At 42.8% G+C, this 21,137-nt stretch overlaps 1 protein-coding gene across 1 annotated transcript in view; it reads right to left on the reverse strand.

The window, feature by feature from the left end:
* BACH2 (BACH transcriptional regulator 2) overlaps positions 1-21,137 on the reverse strand; it is a 267,192-nt gene that overhangs the window by 15,582 nt on the left and 230,473 nt on the right. Inside the window, exon 5 of the mRNA XM_074948120.1 lies at positions 5,025-6,569. Within this exon, the coding sequence (XP_074804221.1) occupies positions 5,025-6,569 (1,545 nt within the window). The remainder of the gene's footprint in view (positions 1-5,024; positions 6,570-21,137) is intronic.

Raw genomic sequence — 21,137 nt, forward strand, 5'->3', positions numbered from 1 at the left:
AAAGTGGACAAGCACGAGCATAATTCCTGTCTTGTACATGAGGCACAGAGAGTTGACTTGCCCAGCATTACATAGAAAGTCAATGGCAGAATCATAAATAGAAGTCAAGCATCTTAATGCCCAGCCCTGTGCTCAGTCCACTAGACCACAACTTGTAGCCAGGGGCATTCTGAAGCCAGTTTCAGTACCCCATCTGTCTGTTTCTCCCATGAATGTCTTCCTCCTTTTGTCCTCGCCACCCTGTATGCATACAAAGCTCTCTCTAAGACGATCCACAAGACCCCGCCCCATCCTCCTCATTCAACTCCTTCAGACCCAGTTCTGCTGCAGCATCTACACACAGCAACAAAGACAGCTAATGAGTCATTTAAAACAAACAAAAATCCCAACCTCCCATTCTCTTTACTACACCATGCTATGCATTTGCCCTCACCAAGTAAAGGAATGATTTTGTGCTATTGCTGTATTCCCTCCTCCACCTTCTCCCTGCTGTCTTGTTCTCCCCTTGTAAATGTGACATCTAATATAGGGCTTGTGACGTGGCCATGCAGGGGCATGAGCCTCACCCACTCCTATGTGGCTGCTTTAGAACCTGGATCTCAGATCTGGGTCCAGTTCAATGCTCTGGATATCCCACCCCACAGGAAGCAAAGGGGCAAGAGGAGGAGGAACACTGTCTCCACTACAACACGCCTCTGCTCCCATCACAGACGTGGGAAATAAGATGTACACTTTCAAAACTACTTCACTGCCACAAATTTTGACTCCAAGTCACGATGCCTCCTGGGTCTGTTCGTGGTGGGCACTCTGGTATAGACCACCAGACTAGAAGGATGAGGTAGACAAGGCTTTCTTCAGACAACTAACAGAATTTTCTAGATCACAGGCCCAAGTTCTCATCAGAGATTTCAATCACCTTGATATCTGCTGGGAGAGCAATACAGCAGTGCACAGACAATCCTGGAAGTTTTTGGAGAGTATTGGGGACAACTTCCTGGTGCAAGTGCTGGAGGAACCAACTAGGGGCCATGCTCTTCTTGACCTGCTGCTCACAAAAAGAGAAGAATTGATAGAGGAAGTAAAAGTGGGTGGCAACCTAGGCAGCAGTGACTATGAGATGGTCAAGTTCAGGATCCTGACAAAAGGAAGAAAGGAGAGCAGCAGAATATTGACCCTGGACTTCAGAAAAGCAGACTTTGACTCCCTCAGGGAACCGATGGGTGGCTACTATGAGGGGGAAAGGAATCCAGGAGAGCTGGGTCTATTTTAAAGAAGCCTTTTTGAGGGCGCGGGAATAACCATCCCAATGTGCAGAAAGAATAGCAAATATGGCAGGTGACCAGCTTGGCTTAACAGAGAAATCTTTGGTGAGCTTAAACACAAAAAAGAAGTTTACAAGAACTGGAAACTTGGACAGATGGCTAGGAAGGAGTATAAAAATATTGCTCGAGTATGTGGCGTAATCAGGCAGGCCAAAGCACAACTGGAGTTGCAGCTAGCAAGGGATGTGAAGGGTAACAAGAAGGGTTTCTACAGGTATGTTAGCAACAAGAAGGAGGTCAGGGAAAGTGTGGGACCCTTACTAAATGGGGGAGGCAACCCAGTGACAGATGATGTGGAAAAAGCTGAAGTACTCAATGCTTTTTTTGCCACAGAAAAGGTCAGCTCCCACATTGCTGCATTGGGCAACACAGTATGGGGAGGAGGTGAGCAGCCCTTAGTGCTGAAAGAACAGGTTAAGGACTATTTAGAAAAGCTGGACATGCACAAGTCCATGGGGCTGCATCTAATGCATCCAAGGGTGATGAGGGAGCTGGCGGATGGGATTGCAGAACCATTGGCCATTATCTTTGAAAACTCATGGCGATCGGGGGAGGTCCCGGATGACCGGAAAACGGCAAATATAGTGCCCATCTTTAAAAATGGAAAAAAGGAGAACCCGGGAACTAGAGACCGGGCAGTCTCATTTCAGTCCCTGGAAAAATCATGAAGCAGGTCCTCAAAGAATCCATTTTGAAGCACTTGGAGGAGAGGAAGATGATCAGGAACAGTCAACATGGATTCACCAAGGGCAAGTCAGGTCTGATCAACCTGATTGCCTTCTATGATGAGATAACTGGCTCTGTGGATATGGGGAAAGTGGTGGACGTGATATCTTTACTTCAGCAAAGCTTTGGATACAGTCTCCCATAGTATTCTTGTCAGCAAGTTAAAGAAGTATGGATTAGATGAATGGACTATAAGGTGGAGAGAAAGCTGGCTAGATCATCAGGCTCGACGGGTAGTGATCAACAGCTTGATGTCCGGCTGGCAGCTGGTATCAAGCGGAGTGCCCTAGGGGTCGGTCCTGGGACCAGTTTTGTTCAGCATCTTCATTAATGATCTGGATGATGGGATAGATTGCACCCTCAGCAAGTTTGTGGATGACACTAAACTGGGGTGAGAGATAGATATGCTGGAGGGTAGGGATAGGGTCCAGAGTGACCTAGACAAATTGGAGGAATGAGCCAAAAAGAAGTCTGATGAGGTTCAACAAGGACAAGTGCAGAGACCTGCACTTAAGGACGGAAGAACCCCAGGCACCGCTACAGGCTGGGGACCGACTGGCTAAGTGGCAGCTTTGCAGAAAAGGACCTAGGGATTACAGTGGACGAGAAGCTGGATATGTGTCAACAGTGTGTCCTTGTTGCCAAGAAGGCTAACAGCATATTGGGCTGTATTAGTAGGAGCATTGCCAGCAGATCGAAGCAAATGGTTATTCCCCTCTATTCAGCATGGGTGAGACCACATCTGGAGTACTGTGTCCAGTTTTGGGCCCCCCACTACAGAAGGGACGTGGACAAATTGGAGAGAGTCCAGCAGAGGGCAACAAAAATGATTAGGGGGCTGGGGCACATGACTTATGAGGAGAGGCTGAGGGAACTGGGCTTGTTTGGTCTGCAGAAGAGAAGAGTGAGGGGGGATTTGATAGCAGCCTTCAACTTCCTGAAGATGTGGGGGTGGGATTCCAAAGAGGATGGAGCTCGGCTGTTCTCAGTTGTGGCAGATGACAGAACAAGGAGCAATGGTCTCAAGTTATAGTTGGGGAGGTCTAGGTTGGATATTAGGAAAAACTATTTCACTAAGAGGGTGGTGAACCACTGGAATGGGTTACCTAGGGAGGTGGTGGAATATCCATCCTTAGAGGTTTTTAAGGTCCAGCTTGACAAAGCCTTGGCTGGGATGATTTAGTTGGGGTTGGTCCTGCTTTGAGCAGGGGATTGAACTAGATGACCTCCTGAAGTCTTTTCCTAATCTTCTATGATTCTATGAACCACACCTCAGGAAGAATGCAGGAATAATACATAGCAGCAATTGGTTGAAGTTTTGAAAAATTAACTGACTTTCTACAAAATGTGGGGGATAAAATAAAAGAGGGTTTTTTGTGTCCCTCCCTTTCTCTTTTTACTCCTATGAGCCCGAGTCCAGTCAGTTCTATCCTAGGCTCTCACAACACATGCTATGAACTTACCTGCTTTCTAGGCTAGAGCAGCAGGTCTCAACGCAACATTTTATTGTTCCGACCCAGGACAGCAGATGTGCAGTTCTGTACAGAAATTACTCTAGTACACTCGCCTCAATTCCCTAATGGAATTCTGTAAAAACACCCATTCTCTTTTCAGCTCTCAAGCTATGCACTGCACCTTCATTCTCCCAAGCTTATAAATTTACACTGAAATACTCACTCCTAGTTAGTGAACTGCCACCACAGCATTTATACCTGGCCTTTTTGCCTTTGTAAAATGACCCTATTTCTCCCTCACTGATGGAAGAACATTTGTCAGTGCTGCATTGAAACTCACAGCTTGTTTCTTGGTCCCATACACTTTCCCTACTTCTCTCAATCGATCCTGTATGTTCACGAATAACATTCCTCGATGTTTTATGCAACTGTCTGCTAGAATTCTTCAGTAACAAGGAAAATGTGGTCCTAGGCAGGAAGTACAATCCAAATAATCAATTTGATGAGACGCAAAGCCCACTGGTTGCAAATAAAGACAACACATAGGGAGGCTGCACAGTTTAGAGCAGTGGTGGGCAACCTGTGGCCCATGGGGCGTGCAACATTTTGCTGACGTTGACCGCCCGCAGGCACTGCCTCCTGCAACTCCCAGTGGCTGCGGTTCGCCATTCCTGATCAATGGGAGCTGTGGGAAGCTGCAGCCAGCATGTCCCTGTGGCCTGCTGCTTCCCACAGCTCCCATTGGCTACGAATGGCAAACTGCGACCGCTGAGAGCTGTGGAGGGCCATGCCTGCGGACAGTCAACGTTAGCAAAATGTCTCACAGCCTGCAATTAGATTACCCTGATGGGCCGCAGGTTGCCCACTACTGGTTTAGAGGATAGGCCATGAGACTGTGAGGAAGCAAACCTGGTTCTATTCCTGGTTCTGTCACTGACCAGCTGTGTGACTTTAGGTTAGTTATTTCACCTCTTTGTGACACTGTTTCCCCTCCCACCCTTTGTCTGTCTCATACAGATTGCAAGAGATTTGGAGCAGGGACTCTCTGTTTATACAGTGCAGTGCCTAGCTCTACAAGGACATAATCTTGGCTGGGCCCTGTAAGTGCTACCATAATATTATACTTTATAAACCAAGCTGGAAGAAACAGTACAGTTTAAGAGTGAAAATATACTTTAATTCCTTAGAATAGATATATTTTTTGCTAGGTGCGAGAAGGAAAAAGAGAGGTGGCAGAATTTCTATGAACATGAATTTACTCTCATCATTCACCTGTTTGCTGCTGCTTGCTTAATACTGAAATTTCAGTAAATGCCAAGTCTCTAGGAACTCAACACAGCTATTCATGATCTCTCCTCTGTTAACCATGCAGATTCAGCTGATGAGGAGATGAATACATATTACCCTTTGCCTCTGTAAATTAGAAAGTGCTGGGCAAATGCCAAAAGTTATCTGAGAGAATAAAGGATTTATTCAATGGGTCACAATGACTGTTACATGTGTACTTATCTTAATTCCCTACCTCATGTCCTCTGTCTTGCACAGGACATGATTCACTGTCTGCTTCTGAGAACGACCCAGACTCATCACTGGAGTTTGTTCCATAGGATGGCTCACATTTAATCTGGGGTCTGACTTGGTTGTACATTCCATCTCCCATCATGCCTGGCTCCTGATGTTCAGGGGCCAGGAATCGAGCTCCTTGGGAACAGGGGGAAGATGAAAACTCACACAGAGGGAGGCTACAGGGAGAACCAACACTGCCATCCTCTGCATATGAGTAGGAGGAACATGAGCTAGAGGTCCTGGTTCTGGTTTCCAAAGGAGGAGAGCGAGGGCAAACTTTAATTGGCACCGGGCAGCTGGTGTTAGGCCGCATCCTTCCTGGCAAGTGATCAGCTGTCAGTCCACTGTGAGAATAGGTCTGTGAACTAGGAAGGGATTGGCTGCCTCCAGCCCACAGACCCTTTGGCACAGTCTCAGTGAGGTCTTTGTCCAAGCTGCTCACACCAGAATATGAATGCACTGAAGTGTTTACTTGGTCACAAGCACTTGAAGAGAATATAACACTCCTCCTGTCCAGTTCACCTTCCTGTTTACAGAGTGCTTCAAAACCAGGCCCTCTGAGTGGCGATCCCATTGTGAAGTTGGAAGTATCCTTCTGAATGGCATGGGACTGTCCATAATTCCCTGTGAAAGGGCTGTAGTCAGTTTTCTGGTCACCCTGAGTTGTCCCTTTGTCAAAAGGGCATGCTGGACTCCTGGCAAAGTGCTGTTGGGAAGTACTGGGGAAGCCAACCAAATCTACACTTTTTGTTCTGTTGAAAAAAGACCTTAAGCAGGAAGGAGAAGACACACTTTTAGACCTGTCAACACAAGTGGGACTTGGCTGTTTCCTGTCCATTTCGACATCCCCTTCTTTATCCCTGATGTCAGGCTCATCTCCAGACAGGCAAAGCGTGATGCTTTCTTCATCGTTTTCCTCATTCTGAGGCTCGCTTTTTATCTGCCCCACAGCAAGTCCTGATTTGAGGCCATTTCCAGGACTCTCTTCACTGAATGTGCTTGCAAAACCTGAGGTACTGATGGGTGATGTGTTGTAGACATTCTTGGTACAAGCAAGCTGGTATTTCTTATATTTGGGGTACCGTGTTACTGTGTCTTTGTCCAAACTGTCCTTGCTATCTCTCAGCATGTCAGAGTCAGGCAGCATCCCTTCTTCCTTGTCTGCTCCAGAACTGGCGGATTCAAAGTTAAAGGGTTCCTGATGCATTCTTTCCCTTGGGCAGGATATCTTTGAAGTCTCTGATTCCATAGTTTCCTCCTCGTCTCCATCAGAGTTCTCTTCATCATGCATTCTCTGACAGGTGGTATCCTTTTTGCACAGGAACAGGCCATCTTCATTGTTCAGCAGCTGAGTCTGAAGGAAGCTGAAGCAGGAGTCCTCCAGGTTGTGCATGCGCAGGAATTCAGCACAGTGGATGACCTCCTGGATGTTTTCTCTGCTGAGTAACAGCTTAGCAGTGTAGGCAAACTGTAACAATGGACCAAATCCTCTGGCAGTGACCTGCAAAAAAAACCAACAGGGAAATTGACATCATTACCATCAGCACAGCTATTGTCCCAAGCCTTTCAAGTGTAGTTAGATAACCTGACAGCTCTACTGTCCATAAATAAATACTGTAAAGTACCAGTTAATCTTTTATCAGGTCAGCAAGGATGCTACTTCCAATAATTAATGCTGTTTGCTCTGTGTTGCTTTTATACCTGGTATTACAGGCTGAACTAAATATTACTTAGCCTGAGCGACTTAAAGAGCTATGAACAAGGCATTTAAAAGATCTAAAAATATCTATTAGCATACACACTGTTAATCCGTCAATGAATGAATTCACAGTTCTCCATTAACATGATGCATTGCAACAAAAAGATACAAATGAAAGTATGATTCTTCTAACCCTGGTGCAGAATGGGTGGGAGGATAAAGGTGTCATTTAATCTGAACAGTGTTTTGGGAGGGAAACGTGTACGCTGAATATTATATGAAAATTCAGATAAAAACTTTTCCTCCTAGTTTGAAAGGCAACCAGGCTAATGTTTCCTCAAATCTATGCTAGCCACCATTTATCAAGTTTCTATTTCACAAATAATGGAAGATTTTGAATTTGTACTGCACATGGGTTCTCCTCAATCAGAGGAATTGCATTATTTATGGTTTCAGTGAATATGAATTACAGCATACAGGGAATAGGTTTGCACTCATATTCAACTGCTACAAGTCACACAGAGCCCTAGCCTGGCACACAATTTTACTCTATTTTTCTTTGGGAATTAATTATAGTTATTTCCTGGATCATATTATACATATATACCACACACATATTATATATAAGGAATACATACCCTCACATGTGTACATGCACACCTCCCCCCAACCCCCGCTTCCTCAGATATGTTGTGGTGAGATCCATACACATAGCCGTGTGATAAACTGCATATATCATGCACTTTTGACTACTGTACCCTGCCTGCATCCTGCCCATTAATCCACTGCAATCGACTTCAACTAAAGGTTTTTCCCATCTGCCCTCCCCCACAAGTTATTCTTGACTGAAGCTCAGCACAAGCGCTACTCGTTCCTGGAGCGAGGTTTAAGATCTGATATGTCCTGACTAATCCAGGACTAGAAATGGAAGCTTTATCCTAATGGAAAAGGGAAATTTCTAGCTTTTTCTGGTCCCCATCCTTTGTATTCTGAAAAACAGACTTGCCCAAATTTTTGCTGACAGACCAGTCCAAAGCTGTGGCTCACAGTCAAGGAACAAGATTTCTAAGACAGGAAGGACTGTCCAGTGGTTAGGGCACTAAGATGGGACTCAAAAAAACAGCATTAAATTCCTTGCAGCACCTAAGTCTTCCTGTATGACACTGGGCAAGCCACTTAGCCTCTCTGTACCTTAGGTCCCCATTTTGTAAAATAGGGAAGCTGGTTCCTATCACACAGGGGTGTTGTGAAGATAAATACATTAAAGATCACGAGGCACACCGATAGGATGATAACAGGGGACAGATAAGTACCCTAAGACAGGCAGATAGCTTTCCAATGAGTTACACAGCACCTGTTTTACCCGTGCAGTGTTCTGATAAATCAAATTTTAACTCTGAAAAGTTAGGATAGTAATCATAGATATGTAGGGCTGGAAGGGACTTTGAGAGATTATCTAGTCTCCTGTGCTGAGGCAGAACCAAGTAAACCTAGATCATCCCTGACAGGTGTTTGTTTAACCTCCTCTTAAAAATCTCCAATGACAAAAATCTCCCTTAGTAACCCGTTCCAGTGTGTAACTATCCTTATGTTAGAAAGTTTTTCCTAACATCTAACCTAAATCTCCCTTGCTGTAGATTAAGCCCCTTACTTCTTGTCTGACCTTCAGCGGACATGGAGAACAGTTGATCACAGTCCTCTTTGTGACAGCCCTTAATATAACTGAAGACGTATCGGGTCCTCTCTCAGTCTTTGCTCAAGACTAAACATGACCAGTTCTTTTTTTGTTGGTTTTTTTTAAAAAACTTTTCCTCATAGGTCAGGTTTTTTAAACCTTTCATCATTTCTGTTGCTCTTCTTTGCACTCTCTCCAATTTGTCCACATCTTTCCTGAAGTGTGGCATGAAAAATTGGACACAGTACTCCAGCTGAGGCCTCACCAATACCAAGTAGACCAAAACAATCACCTTTTGTGTCCTGTTAATATACCCCAGAATGACATTAGCCTTTTTCACAACTGCATCATATTGCTGACTCATATTCAATTTGTGATCCACTATAGCCCCCAGATCCTTTTCAGTGGTACTACCACTAAGCCAGTTATTCTCCATTTTGTAGTTATATATTTGATTTTTCCTTTCTATGTGAAGTACTTTGCACTTGTCTTTATTGTATTTAATTTTATTGAATTCAGACCAATTCTCCAATTTGTCAAGATCCTTTTGAATTCTAATCCTGTCCGCCAAAGTGCTTGCAACCCTTCCCAGCTTCCACAAATGTTATAAGCATACTCTCCATTATCCAAGTCATTAATAAAATATTGACTAGTACTGGACCCAGGATAGACCCCAGCGGCAACCACTGATAACTACTGTGACAAAGCTCTGTCCTTGCCTCCGTGGGTCCCGCGTTTCCTGGCAGATTTCGCTAGCCTCAGAGGCTCACTGTGACCCTCCGCGTAACCCTTCTCTCTCTCTAGAGACAAGGGTCACAGTCTACTGAGCCATTTTCATCATAAGCCAGCGAGGGAGGTGAGGAGAAGTTATCCTTCCTTGCACAGTCTCTGTTGTCTCCCAGTCTCAGTGATTAATCAGGGGGCAAAAGGGGGGATGGGGGAAGCCCGGGCCCACCCTCTACTCCAGGCTCCAGCCCAGGGACCCTAATAGTATCAGCTATGGTAGCCGACCTTTTAGAAACATGACGTACAATTCCCTGGGCTACTTCCCCCACAGCAGCCCTCACTTCCTCAAGCTCCACTTCACCCTTACCTCAGGACCTCCTTCCTTGTGCCTGATATGGTGTGTACTACTCAGCCTCTCCAACAGTGCAACTTCCTCCCCCAGCTCCTGACATGCACACTCACCTGACTAACTGGGAGGCTTTTAACTAGTTTCAGCCAGCCCCTGATTGGCTTCAGGTGCCCCAATCAACCTAGCATTCTCCCTGTCTTCTGGAAAGTTCTTAACTGGCCCCAGGTGTCTTAATTGACCTGGAGCAGTTGTCATTTCACTTATCCTGGTACCAGGGATTTGTTTAGCCTGGAGCTAATATATCTATCTCCCACTACTTTTCTATAGCCATCTGGCCTTGCCCCGTCACACTACTCTTTGAGTAAGATCTTTCAACCACTTGTGCACTTATCTTACATTAATTCATCTAGACCACAGTTCCCTAGTTTGCTTATAAGAATGTTGTGTGGCTGTGTCAAAAGCCTTACTAAAATCAAGATATATCATGCCTACTGCTTCCCCCTATGGGAATAATTATGTATGTTTGGAATCCACTCACTCATAATGCTAAAGCCATGAATGAGTCGTGCAGGTCATTCCAAAGAAGTGCTTATAAATCCTTGGCCACACAGCACCATCAGGTACTTTGTACAGGCCACATATTTTAAGAGTAAACCAGAGAGAGAGAATTTTAAGAAACCATTGTAAAGCCAGGTTGTCAAGAGCCCTACTATATAAACCTTGGAAGGAGAGGAAAACAACTATTTTTTTAGACACTTCTTAAAATTGCTCCCAATAGATTTTCTATACTAACAGTACTGCAATAAATGGTATTTTAGAAAACTTTTAACTTGACTGCTTATTTCTTACACAATTCTTGCAACAAAGCCTATACATTCCCCTTTTACAATATGCCTCTAGTGGAAAATTGCCTAGATTTAGGAGTTGGCTATTGAACTGATCTTTGTGTCAGTTGCCTCCAGTGTCAGTGTCAAGGTTCCTTCCCCACTTTGAACTCTAGGGTACAGATGTGGGGACCTGCATGAAAGACCCCCTAAGCTTATTCTTACCAGCTTAGGTTAAAACTTCCCCAAGGCACAGATTTCTTTCTTGCCTTGGGAACCAGCTTAGGTTAAAAACCTGATACGCTACCACCAAGCGATTTAAACAAAGAACAGGGAAAGAGACCACTTGGAGACGTCTTCCTCCAAAATATCCCCCCAAGCCCTATACCCCCTTTCCTAGGGAAGGCTTGATAATAAAATCCTCAACAATTGGTACAGGTGAACAGAGACCCAAACCCTTGGATCTTAAGAATAATGAAAAATCAATCAGGTTCTTAAAAGAAGAATTTTATTCAAAGAAAAGGTAAAAGAATCACCTCTGTAAAATCAGGATAGTAAATACTTTATAGGGTAATCAGATTCAAAACATAGAGAATCCCTCTAGGCAAAACCTTAAGTTACAAAAAGACACAAAAACAGGAATACACATTCCCTCCAGCACAGCAAATTTCACAAGCCAAAAAACAAAAGAAAATCTAATGCATTTTCTAGCTAGATTACTTACTAACTTTTACAGGAATTGGAAGGCTTGCATCGTTGATCTGTTCCCAGCAAAGGTATCACACAGAGAGACAGACAAAAGCCTTTTCCGCCCCTCCAGATTTGAAAGAATCTTGTCCCCTCATTGGCCATTTTGGGTCAGGTGCCAGCAAGGTTATTTTAGCTTCTTAACCCTTTACTGGTGAAAGGATTTTGCCTCTGGCCAGGAAGGATTTTATAGCACTGTATACAGAAAGGTGGTTACCCTTCCCTTTATATTCATGACAGTCAGTGTTACATTTTTTGCCTGTTTAGATTGTCAGTTCATTGAAAGCATATCTCCATTTTATCTACACGCAGCTTGATTAGCAAGATTGCCCGTAAACTTTAAACATAAGAATGGCTATAGTGGGTCAGACCAAAGATCCATCTAGCCCAGAATCCTGTTTTCCAACAGTGGCCAATGGCAGGTCTCCAGAGAGAATGAACAGAACATGGAATCACCAAGTGATCACCATCCCCTGTCACCCACTCCCAGCCTCTGGCAAACAGAGGCTAGGGACACCATCCCTGCCCATCCTGGCTAATAGCCATTGATGGACCTATCCTCCAACTTACCTAGTTCTTTTTGAACCCTGTTTAGTCCTGGCCTTCACAACATCCTCTGGTAAAGAGTTCCACCAGTTGACTGTGTGGTGTGTGAAGAAATACTTCCTTTTGTTTGTTTTAAACCTGCTGCCTATTAATTTCATTTGGTGACCCAAGTTCTTGTGTCATGAGAACGAGTAAATAACATTTCCTTATTTACTTTCTCCACACTAGTCAAGACTTTATAAACCTCAATCATATCCTCCCTTAGTCATCTCTTTTCCCAGCTGAAAAGTCCCAGTCTTATTAATCTCTCCTCATACGGAAGCCGTTCCATACCCCTAATTATTTTTGTTGCCTTTTTCTGTACCTTTTCCAATTCAATACATCATTTTTAAGATAGAGTGACCACATCTGCATTCAGTATTCAAGATGTGGGCACACCATGGATTTATAGAGGCAATATGATATTTTCTGTCTTATTATCTATCCCTTTCTTAATGATTCCCAACATTCTGTTTGCTTTTTTGACTGCCGCTGCACATTGAGTGGATGTTTTCAGAGAACTATCCACAATGACTCCAAGATCTCCTTCTTGAGTGGTAACAGCTAATTTAGATCCCATCATTTTGTATGTATAGTTGGGATTATGTTTTCCACTGTGCATTTCTTTGCATCTATCAACATTGAATTTCATCTGCCATTTTATTGCCCAGTCACCCAGTTTTGTGAGATCCCTTTGTAACTCTTTGCAGTCTGCTTTGGACTTAACTATCTTGCACAATTTTGTATCATCTGCAAATTTTGCCACCTGTTTACCCCCTTTCCAGATCATTTATGAATAAGTTGAACAGTACTGGTCCCAGTACAGACCCTTGGAAGACACCACTGTTTACCTCTCTCCATTATAAATACTGACCATTTATTCCTACCCTTTGTTTCCTATCTTTTAACCAGTTACCGAGCCACGAGAGGACCTTCCCTTTTAACCCATGACAGCTTACTTTGCTTAAGAGCCTTTGGTGAGGGACCTTGTCAAAGGCTTTCTGAAAATCTAAGCATATTATGTCCACTGGATCACCCTTGTCCACATGCTTGTTGACCCCTGTGATAAATGAAGGCGGGGGTAGCTCCCTTTTATGGACACCCAGCCAAGCAGTTAGCTATAAAGTCCCTCTTGGTGGCTGTTCTCTGTTTGCTTTGCCTGTAAAGGGTTAACAAAGTGCCCCAGGTAAAGGAAAAGGAGTGGGCATCTGACCAAAAGAGCCAATGGGAGGGCTAGAACTTTTAAAAATTGGGAAAAAACTTCCCTTTATCTGTCTGTTGTGGTTCTCCGGAGAGCAGAGATACAGAGCAGCAATGCTGTAAGCAGCTTTAAGCCAGTGTGGCAGAGCACCGACCTTATCCCTGTAGGTCCCGTGCTTCCAGGCAGTTTATGCTAGTCTCAGAGGCTCACTGTGACCCTACATGTAGCCCTTCTCTCTCTAGGGCCAGGGTTACAGTCTACTGAGCCCTTTTCATCATAAGCCAACAAGAAGGTCGGTGAGAGAACTCGCACAGTCTCTGCTGTCCCTAAGGGCTTATTCAAGAACAGTTGAGCCTCCTGTCCTGACAGGGGCCTGTCTTCCCCTCCCAGGAGATGTTTCTGTAGTGGTGGGTTGGGGGGAACCCCGGCCTGCCCTCTACTCTGGATTCCGGCCCAGGGACCTTAATGGCAGCAGCTGTTGGCAGCCGACCTTTTACTGCTAGAGTTGCTAAATTTCCCTAGGCCACTTCCCCACAGCTCCCCCGGTTCTCTCTTAAAGCCTCCTTCACCCTTACCTTAGGGCTCCCCTTCCAGTGGTTTGAGGGTGTCTTCATTACCCAGCTCTTCAGCCACACTTCCTCTCCTCTGGCTCCCTGACTCTCCTGGACCTGACTGGAGTGAGCCCTTTTAGCGTATCAGAGGGGCCTTAATTAGAGTAAGGTGTTCTCATTAGCTTAACAGCTTCAACTGACTCTTTGCAGGCTAATTGGAGTCAGGTGTCCACCCTAGCCTGGCGCAGCCTCTGCTCTGGTTAGTCAGAGAACAGAAAACTGCTTGTCCAGTGGCCAGTATATCTGCCTTCGACTACTCTGCTGTACCCAACTGGCCTGGGTCTATCACACCAGGTATGATCATAGATCATCAATTCATACCTTGAACCTGCTTATCTGAAGCCTCAGATATGTAAGTAAATCAGAAAATGTCTAGAAAGACATGATTAGGGTTATTTCTTTTATTTCTTATTGGCTTGTGGACTCCTCTGTGCTAACCCCAGCTGCTTTTATTTTGCTTGTAACATTTAAGCTGAACCTCAAGAGTTATCTTGATGCTTAATTTTTATAATTGTTTCTTTTAAGATCTAGCAAAAAGCCTAAGTTCCAAATGTATTTCCTTTCTTTTTGGGTTTAATAAAATTTACCTTTTTAAAGAGGTTTGTGCATATGTTGTTTAATTATCTGGTGGCAACAGCTGATTTCCTTTGTTTTTTTCTCAGCTCTTCACGGGAAGGGGGGTGAAAGGGCTTGGGGGTACCCCACAGGAAGGAATTCCCAAGTATTTCTTCCTGGGCTCTCAAAAGCAGGGGGGCTGGGGGAAGGTTTGCACTTGGGTGGTGGCACCACCTACCCCTCCAAGGTCAGAGAGAAGCTCTGACCTTTGGAGTTTAATACCAGCATGGAGTGGCCGGTATTAATTTTTTTAGAATCCTTGTGGGTCCCCATCTTCTGCACTCAAAGTGCTAGCGAGAGAGTCAGTCTTGACAACCCCTTAAAAAATTCTAGTAGATTGATGAAGCATGATTTGCCTTTATAAAACCACGCTGACTCTTCCAACAAATCATGTTCATCTACATGTCTGATAATTCTGTTCTTTACTATAGTTTCAACCAGTTTTCCTGATACTGAAGTTAGTCTTACCGGCTTGTAATTGCTGGGATCACCTCTGGAGCCTTTTTTAAAAATTGGCATCACATTAGCTATCCTCCAGTCATCTGGTACAGAAGATGATTTAGATGATTTAAATGAGCCACTCAGAAGCCAATTGTTTCTTGATAAGATCTTCAATAAATGGGTTTTTGTATCACTGCATATCTTGTAAAAATCAGCTACAACCTGCGTCTGTAAGAGCAGTAGATGATAGTGTATTTGAGATCAGAAGAGACTCCGTGGAATAAAAAGGTTCTCATAGTAGTTATCTAACATAACCACTAGGGGGAATGACTGCAAAACAAATTGAAGCACTGGGTGGCTCTACTATGTTTTCACTTGTGATGTTTGCTATAGCGTAGATAGTCTAAAGAACCTTAACTGACTTATAACATTCCACAATAAAGCTATCTTCCAGGCTGACTCTGTCTTTCACTCCTAATAACCCCAGATGATAAATACACAGCATCCAGGACATCTGTTACACCTGTTTTATGCAGAAAATGTCAGAAGCAGAGCTCTTGCCATGCTAAGGAGGAAATATGGAAGAGACCCCTTTAAGATATGTGGAAAAAACTTGGAATGAACGGCAGATGAGAGAGATGGTCAGGCCTGCACCTTGAATTAATTTTGATCTGACATAGAAATTTTGTAACTATCACTGTCCTAATTCATTTACAGCCACAGAGAAGTAAAGTTACCATTAACGCACCAGAACGATCATACTTTCAGCTCTAATAGACGCCCTCAGGGAGGAGTCTCTGAAATGTTTCAATTCAGAGCTAATGTTTTAAACTATACAAACAACAACTTCGATAATAAATATGTTCAAACACTTGCTGGTAAGTGTTAAAACTAGCAGAATCTCAGTAGCCTGAAGCTGTCTAAATACTGATTTGGCCTCTATTGTTGGTCCACCATCTTACTGCCTTTGGAACTACTTATATTTAATTCACTGTGACAAGAAAGCAGATATTCAGGCACTGGAGTATGGTTATACATACTACACATTTTGAAAAGGAAGATTTAAAAGCTGCATATATTACAGCTACCCAGGCATTTCCGTATCTATGGGTTGGGTTTTTACAGCAGGAATGGTCCTTTAAAAAGATCACACTACAGATATGTCACAGTACAATTAGTGAATCCAAGGTGATACGTTTTACTAATGGAACTGGGGTTTATTAACCCAAAATAATGCTCCCCATTTATATTTTAGAGAAACTTTGGGTAGATGGATACAATGCTACTCACAGACCAACACCACAATGAAACTTTATTTTTGATATTACAAATAAGATGTCCGATTTCCAGGATTTATTTGCTACCAAATTTGAGAGGTGTTTTCAATAAAAATAAGCATTAAATGAGACAGCTCATTTTGTGGGAATAAGTATGGAGTATCCTCTCCAAACTGATATGCCAGGTCACTACACCACTAGTTTCCCCTCATACACAGCTCTTCTGAATACCCACTTCTATCAAATTAACCACAACCATTGCTAGACAGAGTAGTTAAAAGGTTGTGTGTACAAAACCCTAACCTAGGAAACAAACAAGCTCTGGAACAATATATGTGTGCCAGCTCTCTGACCGTATGCTGTATCCCTTTCTTTTATCCTTCATCCCTTTGCTGTCTTTTTGATTGTAAGCTGGGCTTTGTCCTCCTATATATTTGAAATGTGCCTAGCACACTGTGGGCTCTACCACAACCTAAGCAATGAAGAATTTTATTTTGATTTTCTTGTGTAACCCCCTAGTCTGTGGGCATTAAATATCTCACTCTGTGCCCCAGCCACATTGGATACCAGACTGTCACAGCCCCACCCACAGAGACTGGCTCTTTAGCTCAAGTTACAGACACTCCTGTTTTTAGCTCAGGAGGTCCCTGGTTCGGCTCCCGTGTTGGCCATGATGGCAGTTGTCACGCTTGCTCCCAATGATCGAAATTTAATGTGGAACTCTAAGCCAATTTTGTCTTATGAAGCAACATGAGGCCTGGCTAGCGATGGAATGGAGATGCTGATCATCAGGAGCATTCTAGAAACTGTGTATAGTGGGGAGATTATCAAAAGATTCTGAGATTATAAGGCTGTAAAGGTCCACTGTGATCTAGTCTGACCTTCTGCATAACACAGGCCATAGGACCTTCACTAAATTAATTCCTGTTTGAACTACAGCATATCTTTTAGAAAGATTAGCATTAGAAAATACGTTTACTGACAAGACCATAAATTTATAGACTCTCAGAAACCAAGGATGCAAAACCCATTTTAGATTATTCTGTCTCTCCCTTTGTTACGTAGAGAGTAATGAGTGTTTTGTTCTATCTAATTTTAATTGGCTTGAGTGACTGGACTTCCACTATTTCCTTTAGGAGACTGTTACTAGAACCTACTTAAGACCTCACTGCTAGGAAATTTTGCTTCCCTTATTTTCAGTCACACAATTTTTTGTTTTATCTCCTTGGCTCACTCTAAATAATTCCTCTCCCTCCTGGGCATTTAGACATTTCAAATACTTGCAGAATTACCATATTCCCTACCTTCCACTTGTCCTTACTTGGTATTAAATGCTCAATAAACCAAAAACTAGATAATCTAAGGGAAATATTTGGAAAATAATGGTACTCTGGGACATTCGGAGGTGAGAATGGGAAGCAGATTAGGCCTGAGCTGGCAATGCAAAAATGTTAGCAAAAAAGACCAACCCCATTGTGGCTGCACATGCAAAGGGAGTGAAGTATCGTTCCTGTATAGAAATGTTCAGAACTGCCTGCAGTATTCTAGGAGTAGCCATTCTCTAAATGCATTTGTGACACTTCACTGGAAATGCTCCATAGCATTCAGGGTAGTTCAGTACTACCAAAATGTCAATAAATGGGAGCTAAACTCAAAGAAGAATGAGAGAAGCAATTAAGGGGCTGGGAGAGACTGATTTATGAGGAAATAGTGAAATAACTTAATATGTAAAAATTAGCTAAGTGATAGCTAAAATGGAATGAGATTCCATTTACAATAGTCTGAAGGGTATAAACGCTGAGGACAGAGAAGATATTAAAAGGAGGTACTGCTGGGTGCAATGGGATAAAACTGAAAAAGGGAAAATGTAGACAATTCCTTTTATACTCAAGCTAGTTGTTAATTCTCTTAAGAGTGTGGAATGGCTTCCCAAGCAAAGTGATGAATACCTTGTTGCTTGAAACTTGACAAAGCAGTGAAGAATATACTGCTGAGAAAAAAATCTTGTCCTGGCAGGGATGGACTAGATGATTTGGTGGGTCTTTTCCAGCTCTAATTTCTAGGACTGTGTGAGTGACTTCATTCATAACTTATCAGAGAATAATCAAAAGCAGCTGATTCATTAGTAAAAATATCTTGGGTGTTTAAAATAATAATTCTTTAAAAACCAGCAAGAGGCATTAACTTGCTCCACTGGATGCAAAAAGTTCTCTGGAGTGTTAGCCACATAACTCTCATACTGCCTTTAGCAGTAGCGTAAATTGCTAGGTCAGAACTTTGCAATGCTTTGAGAATTAGGAATAGGTATAAGAACAGCTGAAGGCCTTCATTCTGAAAGCACTTATGCAGACAATTAACTTTACACTCTCATGTGGAAAGCTAAAGCATGCATATAAAGTGCTTGCAGGACCACAGTTTAAGGTTATAATATTCAGAATTTGTAATCTGAGGGCATCACAAAAGCATCTAAAAACAGTACAAATAGTTTCCCTTCATCTCTATCTCCAAAAAGTGATTTAACTAATTTAAAGCATTTTTTGCAAGGCAAGGGAAAAAGAAAATGTAGATCGAGGCTGACACTTTGAATATCAAATTCTAAACTTAACTATTAATTAAAAATACTGAGTAATAAACATAGGAAGGTGTGTTTTTGTTTTAAAGTGAAATCAGAAACCATCTATTCATTATTTTACTGCTATATGGTGGTAGTTGATATAATACCCAACACTAATTTAGAGGCACGTGTAAAGACTTTAATCAACTTCAGAGTTGAAGATTGTTTCCTAAATCCTCAACCTTATTAGTCAAATTAGTAAGTGTCTCCTAGGCCAATAAGTTCCTAAAGCTACAATTTATATAATCAAGCACACGCTAAAAATAGAAGATAAGATTAGTGACAGTTAACCGTTCCTATTTTTTTCCGCAGCCCGAAGGAGGTCTCAGGGATTAAACAACACCTCTAATCTTATTTGCTATAATTAACATGCACTTTATTCTTTTTCTTTTGCAGGCAATGTGTATGCATAGCATGTGCATTATTTTCAGAGTGTAATTTAATAACTAAGATCAGTAACCAGGATATTATTTCATTAAGAGTTAAGTAACTTTCTGATTATTTACTTAGTTATTTTTACTTGGAATGGGGTTTCTTGGCAGATTCTGTTTTTCCCAGCCTGGAGTTTTTTGTTTGCTTGTTTGTAAATCTTTTCACACAGTTTGCCCAACATCCTACTATATTTGCACAGGCAAACACTCTGTTGCATGTGTAAAATAGACAGTTGCAGATTTTCATGCTTTGCACATACAAATGCCTATCAGCATGCATAAGATTGGTGTGTGCAAGATTAGACGTTGTTTTTCAGATTGCAATCTTTTACGATAATACAGGAATGCACAGTAGGCAGGAAAAGAGACCCAAAGATGAAGACGAATAGGATACAAATAAAATAATACAGTATTTATTTTTTAAGCCAGAGACAAATATGCCAACCTTATATTGACTTTTTTGGCTTAATTGTGTGGCTTAAGTATCCTCCAATCCCTAAAGTTTAAAGAATGGTAGCCCTGCAATCACAACAGTGCACATTTCCCCTGTCTGATCCTTATCAAGAGGCCACTGGGTTAGATCCATTAATCCAATTTCATTTCATATAAGGAATCAGCAATCACTCTTTAAAATCCAGTTTGGTTCAGAAGCAGGGAGGCTACATGAATCTGTATCTGGACTTTTAAATATAACATTAAAAGCAGTTCCCGTGCTGGTACTGAAGTAATGAAAGCTCTAGGCAAGGCCTGCAGTTTTGCTTGAAAAACGCCTTCTGTGCTCAGCATATTTTTATCTTGAGTTTTACTTTCTACCCACTCAGGCTGGTGATCACAAACTTTGATACAAGACTGATCTGACGTCAAATTGATAGTCTTGACAACTTTTTGACATCAACTCGAAAGTGTGAGTGACAGCATCACAATGAAAACATCTCTGCATCCATGCATCCTAATGAAAGGGAAGGACCCAGACCATAAAGCTCTTTTCTCCAAAATGCTGATTTATCTTTTTTAGTGAAAATAAAAACTAAAAAAGCAAAGCCTAACCACCTGCAAAGCAGCACTGCAGCCAGGCTGAGGGCTGCTTCTCTTTGAAGTACATCCACTTCAAATGCCTCTTAAGAGGTCAGGCTACAGTGCTTCAGATGCCTTAACTCCCTTTGTAGTTTTACTTTTACTTAAGAGGCCAAATGGGAGCACTTTTATGGCATCCAACTTTGCTTTTACTGTAGAAGTTTTAAGTACAGCAGCCCCTCTTGCAAGCTCAAGCTTCTGATCAGGAAGGAGAGAGGTCTGTTACAGCCTTTGATTACCTATGCAGTAGTATTTATAAATTGGAGAAGAAAAAAATCTATTTCCATTTTCTTCATCTCCTTGACATAATGAAGATGTAGTGGGGCCAACATTTCAGAGAGGCACGCACTTGCACACTTGTTAGCAGATCACTGGCTGTTTAAATGCTAGTTTGCAAAGTTATCTAGTATTCAAGCACAAATTCCAGCTGCTCATGCTTACTAAGAATGGGGTATTTAAAAAACCTCACTAAAAATAAAACCTGACTGGCAAGTCTGAACACAGGCTTTTTGATCCTGCATTTTGATCTTCACTGGTGGAACCTGGCAGCCAGCCAGCTGAACTCAACTGGACCAGTTGTGGGTTCAGATTTCAGGACTGGAGCCACAGCTTTGAGCAGTCAGGGTCTGAAACTTTGTTATAACTGGGGTCTCTGGAGTCTGGGTATTTGTTTTATGCAAATGAGGATTGCGATTTTCAGGAGTCAAAACTAACATTTAGTCTTTTTAAAGATTCATTCCTGTCAAGTGAAACAAACACCTTATTTATGGTTTATAAGGATCTTGCCAAAAGTGAATGCAAATGAAAGGTTTCAGCAACAGGACTGAAATTAATATTCAAAGGTGGAAGGATGGTCATGGGGCTGAAGCTAAGCCTGAAAGTGAGGAGATTTAGGTTCTGGCTCAGACACAGACTCCCTGTGCAATACTAGGGTTGCCAACTTTCTCATCGCACAAATTTGAACAGCCTTGCCTCCCTCCTTCAAGGCCCTGCCCCCACTCACTCCATCTCCCCTCCCTCTGTGGCTCACTCTCCCCCCACCTCACTCAAGTCCCCCTGCCCCAGCCTGGTGATTGGGGTGCGGGAGGGGGTGAGGGCTCCGGGGTGGGGCCAGAAATGAAGGGGCCAGAGTGTGGGAGAGAGCTCAGGGCTGGGGAGGGTGGTTGGGATGTGAGGGCTCCAGCTGCGTGCATGGGCTCT

The sequence above is a fragment of the Natator depressus genome, chromosome 3 (genome assembly GCF_965152275.1).
Source record: "Natator depressus isolate rNatDep1 chromosome 3, rNatDep2.hap1, whole genome shotgun sequence".
NCBI classification, from domain to species: domain Eukaryota; kingdom Metazoa; phylum Chordata; order Testudines; family Cheloniidae; genus Natator; species Natator depressus.